General features: G+C 38.8%; 1 protein-coding gene across 1 annotated transcript; it reads left to right on the top strand.

Annotated features, from left to right (window-relative positions):
• The first annotated feature begins 235 nt into the window (after positions 1–235).
• On the top strand, positions 236–2056 carry LOC143850321 (uncharacterized). The gene is made up of 3 exons (XM_077359579.1): positions 236–470; positions 1026–1457; positions 1803–2056. The coding sequence occupies exons 1-3, from the start codon at positions 236–238 to the stop codon at positions 2054–2056; spliced, it is 921 nt and encodes a 306-aa protein (XP_077215694.1).
• Positions 2057–6903: the final 4847 nt, after the last annotated feature.

The following is a 6903-nucleotide window of genomic DNA, read 5'->3' as shown; positions in this document are numbered from 1 at the left end:
TTGGTCTTATGATGACATGTCGGGATTGAGCGAAGACATTGTGCAGCATCGATTACCTCTAATCCCTGGAGTAAAGCCGAAGAAGCAAAAACTCAGGAAACTCAAAACAGAATGGGAGTTAAAAGTTCACGACGAAGTTAAAAAGCTACTGGAAGTAAAATTCATTTAAGTTGTCGAATATCCAGAATGGCTAGCAAATATAGTACCGGTGCCCAAAAAGGACGGAAAGGTCAGGATGTGTGTGGACTTCAGGGACCTCAATAAGGTGAGTCTGAAGGATGACTTCCCGCTTCCAAACATTGATCTTCTGGTTGACAATATAGCTGGTCATGCTCTGTTGTCTTTTATGGATGGGTTTTCAGGATACAATCGGATTAAGATGGCGCCTGAAGATATAATCAAGACAGCGTTTACTACTCAGTGGGGAACTTACTGTTACAGAGTAATGCCTTTTGGGCTGACGAATGCAGGTGCTACTTACCAGAGAGCAATGACTACTCTTCTTCATGATATGATCCACAAAGAAGTCGAAGTCTATGTAGATGATATGATCGTCAAAGGAAAGACTAGACCGGAGCATACAACGGCTTTAAGAAAGTTCTTTGAGAGAATCAGAAAGTATCAGCTTCATTTGAACCCCAGCAAGTGTGTATTCGGGGTTACTTTAGGAAAGCTACTTGGATTCATGGTGAGCGAAAGGGGAATTGAAGTAGATCCTCAGAAGATCAAGGCGATTCAAGAGATGGAGCTGCCGAAGACAAAAAAGCAGATCCGAGTTTTTCTTGGAAAAGTTCAGTATCTGAGACGATTCATAGCACATCTGACGATGACATGCGAGGCTATTTTCAAGCTTCTGAAGAAGAATTCATCGAAGAAATGGACTAAAGAATGCCAAGTGGCTTTTGAAAAAATCAAGCAGTGTTTGTCCTTACCTCCTGTTTTATCCCCTGTCATCCTGGGTCAGCCATTATTATTGTATTTGTCCATCACGGATACAATGATGGGTTGTATGCTTACTCAGTAAGATTCAGAGTCTAAAAAGGAGAAGCCTATATACTACATCAGTAAGAAGATGCTAGAATATGAAGTGAAGTATACAATCTTGGAGAAGACGTGTTTAGCATTAGTTTGGGCAACTCAGACACTTAGACATTATTTATTATCGAACAAGGTACTTCTGCTTTCACGGATGGATCCGTTAAAGTACTTGTTTGAGAAGCCTGCTCTTACTGGGAGAACCGCAAGGTGGTTGTTATTGTTATCTGAATTCGACATTACTTATGTCACTCAGAAGTTTGTTAAAGGGCGGGTCATCGCAGAACAGTTAGCTGATTCCCTTGTGGAAGAGAACGCATTCCCGAAGGCCGAATTTCCTGATGAAGAGATTATGGATGTTGAGGAAGATACTCCAAATACCAGATGGACAATGTATTTTGATGGTGCAGTCAATAACCAGGGTCAGAGAGTAGGAGCAGCACTTGTATCCCCTCAGAAAGAGTATATTCCTATATCTATCAAGTTGCAGTTTGAGTGCACCAACAACATGGCAGAGTATGAAGCTTGTATTGCCGGACTTGAGGCAGCCTTAGCTTTGCAGATTCGAGACATTGATGTGTTTGGGGATTCCATCCTGATCATTTGCCAGATTAATGGGAAATGGAAGACTCGAGAAGATAGATTGTTCCCTTATAATACGTATCTGGAATCTTTGGTCAAGAAGTTTAGGAGTATTACATTTACTCACTTGTACAGAACAAAGAATCATTTTGCTGATGCTTTGGCTACACTGGCTTCGATGTTAGACATTTCAGCAACAATGGAGGTCCAGCCACTTGCAGTGCAATTGCAATGGGAGCCAGCGCATGTAAACGTTATTGAAATAGCAGCCAGATGTCCAGATGGTAAGCCCTGGTATACAGACATCAGGAATCTCATATCTGGTGAAGTGCATCCACCTGAGGCTCCTGGGAAAGAGCGAAGAACCCTTCAGAGATTAGCTGCCAATTTTGTTATTTGTGGTGGACAGTTATATCGCAGATCTTTTGATGGGATCTAGCTTTTGTGTGTTGATGAAGACAGAGCAGCTGAGCTTATTGAACAAACCCATGAAGGAGTTTGTGGTCCTCACATGAATGGAAATATGTTAGCCAGAAAAATTCTAAGACTTGGCTTCTATTGGCCAACCATGAAAGCAGATTGTTTCGCCTTTGTAAAGAAGTGCCATAAATGTCAAGTTTACACAAATCTTATTCATGTACCTCCCTCAGAATTGCATTCTCGCACTTCGCCGTGGCCGTTTTCAGTGTGGGGAATAGATATCATTGGGAAAGTATTTCCGAAGTCATCCAGCGGATATGAGTATATTTTGGTTGCCATCGACTACTTTACGAAGTGGATTGAAGCTGCTTTTTATACTTCTACCTCTGTTGTGAAGTTTATCCGTACAAACATTATTTGCAAATACGGAGTACCTCATGAGTTAACCTCAGATAATGGTTCTCACTTCAAGAAGGAAGTAGCACACTTGTGTGACGAGTTTAAAATAAAGGACCAAAAGTCATCTCCTTATAGGCCGCAGACGAATGGAGCCGCTGAAGCAGCAAATAAGAACATCAAGGTAATCATCAGCAAGATGACAGAAACTTATAAAGATTGGTCGAACAAGCTTCCTTATGCTTTGTGGGCTTGTCGGACATCGATCAGATCTTCTACAGGCGTCACTCCGTATTCTTTAGTGTATGGAATGGAAGCAGGTTTGCCTGTTGAGCTCAGAATCCCATCCCTGAGAGTGATGATGGAGGCGAGCTTGCCAGAATCTAATTGGGCGAAGGCCAGACATCAGGAACTGCAGATGATAGATGAGAAGAGGCTACGAGCTCTTTATCTTATCCAGGGGTATCAAAGGCGGATTGAAAGGGCGTTCAATAAGAAGGTCTGTGTCCGAGATTTGAAATCAGGAGATCTTGTCTTGAAGTCTTATAGGGCACCGGTATTTGACCCGAGAGGGAAGTTTCGACCAAATTGGTCTGGTCCTTATATTGTAGATGAAGTCTTGCCGGGAAAAGCCGTAAGACTCCTCGATGAAAATGGAGAAAAATTAACAGAACCTACAAACCCGGATCAGTTAAAGAAATATTATGCCTAAAACATTAGAAGGCCATCTTTGGACGATATGAGCTTTAAGCCAATAACCCCAATTTTTTTTTAAAAAATGAAAATCCTTTTTTGGTAATCACTTTCAGCCAAAAGCAAAATCAAAATCTCTATGTCAAACTTAAACCAGGGGCATCTTTTATGATGAAACTCTTTTATGACTTTCGTCACAAAAGATGTTAAACCCGAACTACGCGAGACCTGATTCCCAATTTCTTTGGGGATATGTAGGCAGTCTGGAGGGTCCAGATTCGGTCTAGTTGCTCAAAATTCACCAAAGTTTAATCGCTTGTGAACCCAAGCTTACCTGAAAAGTCCTTCTGGTGTTATTGGCCCAGGTTTGTAAAAAAAAAAAGAAAAAAAAAGAGGAGTCTTAGACCCACTAGACTGAGAACCCGAAAGGGCGGTCTAGGCAAAAGTCAGGGTATTAAGCCTGCTGGATGGAAAACCTGCGAGGGCAGGCAGTCCAGGCAAAAATCAAGGCATACGGTTCGCTGAATTAAAACCTTAAAAAGGGCGATTCAGTCATGGCAATGATTTCACAAAGGATAAAGCTTCCGAAAGCCGATTGGACTTCCGTTTTGGTATTACTTCAGAGTCTGAGTAAGCGTCCGCATAATTTCTTTTGATACTTCTTCAAGCTAAAGTGGTTAAAACGAAGTAACCTAAAGGAGATAATAACCATAACAGAAGTACCGAAAAGAGGAATGAAAGCCTTTTAGATACGGTATTCAAAAGATTCTAAATGCGGTAGACTGTTACTTTGGGACCCGATCCCGGGAGAGGGGAATGGCCCACGACCCGCCTCCCTCTCTCTTGGTCTCTCGTACCCACGTGAATGGTGTGTGCTTTTTATTATAGATTTTAATTACCCAACCAAGCAGGCAGCAACCAAGCCATATGGTGTAAACAAACGTGCAACCCAGTACCCATAAGGGCAGGGGTAAGCCGTCGAGCCTAGCAAGGTGTGATTTAATTCATCCTTTCCATGAACTTGGGATCACTAAGGCAATCCGAATTTCACGCAAAAGAGAGTGACAGAGTCGCCACCAAGATGAGGGATTTAGGACCCATAATTGACCAGAAATCTAGACTCGTTACCTGGTTACGAGAATGGAAGGTATGGTGAGTTACCACCACATGCACCATTGTTGCCCGATAATCGGTCTTCAATTCCAAAAGTTAACTCTTTTGAATTTCTTTTAAATGGCTCACTTAACTCTATATTAATATGCGAACTACGTGACATGCATCATAAAATCTAATTTTAATGTAATTCTTAAATGTGTATCTTGATTTTCTTAATTTGTTTGAATTCAATCTAAGTGAAAGTTCTCATAAAATTCTAATTTCATGAAAAATCCTAAGTGATTTAATTACTTTTAATTTAAGGATTAATATACAAAACCCCACCGCTTATGTGTGGAGTCGACTCGGGCTTGGTATGCCATTCAAGTTTCCAAGTTGCCTACGTATCCCTGCCTCACTGGAATCAGAGTCGATCGTAGTTCGGTGCACCTAAACTAAGCTACGTATGCCTAACTCATCTAGGACACCGATCTAGATTGGATTGACTGTTTCAACAGTTTTAAGAGAAATTATTTAGTTCAAGTTGAAGATTTTATTATCCTGGGACTTCATCTAAGATGCTATATAGTCATAGCTAAGTGCAAGACGTCCCTTAGACTAATGCAGGTTAACCTACATCCTAGGTAACTAGGCCTGTCTTACGGGAAAATTGGGTTAGTAGTGTAACTAGATCTATGGCACGGTTGCTATCCATAGCAAACGGCCGTGATGAGGCTGGACTCCTAACTCTAGGAATCCCTAAAACCTAGGACACGACATGACGTATGTGTTCCTAAATAGGGCTCTAATGGTTCTTACGATGGAAACCGCAATCCAACGGTTTCGAAAGACATGAGATGAATTGATTCAATTTGTTGAAGTTAATGATTTTGAGATTTCAAGAATTTTCTGTTCCTAAACATCTAAGGAATACCAAAGGCTCTATGGTTCGCAAATTTCGACCTCGAATCACAACCATGGAAGGGAATCGCGCGCTCTTTCCTTGTGCAATTTAATAATTAGGTTATAGCACCTTATTGCCTGGCATATCTCAGGATTTCCGTGGACAGTAATCTCGGAGCCAATAACATGCTATAGCTTAAATATTCAAATTGTCAACGATCGATTGCAATTGAGATACGATTATGGACACACTGGCCATTTTGCCTGAGAAATCTAAAGATCTTAAGATTTCTGTTTTCAATGGATTGAGGAGTGAACATGTGACAGAAATTTAAAGTTCTTTAGGAATTTTCATAATGATTTTTAATTAACTTCAATTTTTAGTGGATTTTATCAATTTCAAACTACTTGAGTGATTTTACAAGTGAAATTATTGCAAACGAATTCGAAATGAATTAAAATTTCTACAGCAACAAGATGTGAAGGTATGTAGCTTATTAGAAGAGTTTTGCAGATTTTTACATTAAGCTCTTATTAATTTTTGATTTAATAACAATATGACCAGATTGTAAAAATAACACAGAAACCACTAGAAAGGTTCCTATGTAATCCAAAGACTCCTAAGACTTTGATTAAGTTAATTCAATTTGTTGATATTGGTGATTCTTAGATTGACTGATTTTTTTATTTTCAAGGATTTTCAATTCCTAAATATCTAAGGGATACTAAAGGTTCTATGGTTTGCCGGTTTCGGCCTCGAATCGCAACCATGGATGGGAATCGTGCTCTCAACCCTTATATAATTTAGCACGAAAGTTATAATATCTTATTGCCTGGCATGTTTCTCAGGATTTTCGTGGACAGTGGACCTCGGAGCCAATATCATACTATAATTTACGCACTCCAATTATGCAGGATTAATCGCAATTAGTATACGATTGTGGTTGCAATCTCGGCAGTTAAACTATCGCGATATAGCGAATTTACATGGGAGATCTCTGAACCTTAAAGTTTCTGTTTCAAACAAGTTAGGGATTGAATTCATGATGAAAAGTTAAGATTTTTTGAAGATTTTTACTGACTTTTGTGTTGATTTGCCATTAAATTGTGATTTATTAACATTAAAACCAGATTGCTGGGATTACACAGTAACCCTAAGCAATAGAACTTCAAATTCATTAAAATTTTCCCGTAACAAGATATGAATGAGTTTAGACTACTGGAAGAGTATCATGAATTTTGAACAAGTTTTGCTATCAATTTCTGAATTTCCAAAATTTAGGTCAGATTGCAAATTAACAAATCAACTCATAGCATACGAATCTCAACTCAAGTAAAACTTTTACAGTATAGATAGAATCATGGTATTAGACTACTGTAAAAATTTTAAAGTTTTTATCAAGATTTGATGCCCATTACAATTCACACAAAACTCGGATAAAATCAATGAATCAATTAAAAGTAGACTAAATGGTACCCTAAAATCATGTAAACCTTTCAATAGATATAAAATAGGTTATATGATTTACTGTAAAATTTCAAGACCTAAAAATCAATGCTCCTCCATAAAATCGATTTTTGAATAAAAAGGGAAATTCGTTTCCTAGGAATTAAAACCCATTTTTTAAAAGAAAATTGTGAAATCATATCAAACCTTTGTAAAATCTTTTAAATTTTTTTTACTAACCTTCTAATGGCCTAAACTACTGGTTTGGGGAAAAAGATCCGAAATTTCATTAATTTAATATAAAAGGGAATTACGACACGTAAAATGAAGAA

This window comes from Tasmannia lanceolata, unplaced genomic scaffold, assembly GCF_043159265.1.
Source record: "Tasmannia lanceolata isolate RefF3 unplaced genomic scaffold, GAP_Taslan_0.1 ptg000018l, whole genome shotgun sequence".
Lineage (NCBI taxonomy): Eukaryota > Viridiplantae > Streptophyta > Magnoliopsida > Canellales > Winteraceae > Tasmannia > Tasmannia lanceolata.
Note: the sequence above shows the minus strand (reverse complement) of the source record. Positions and strands in the feature narration are given on the sequence as shown.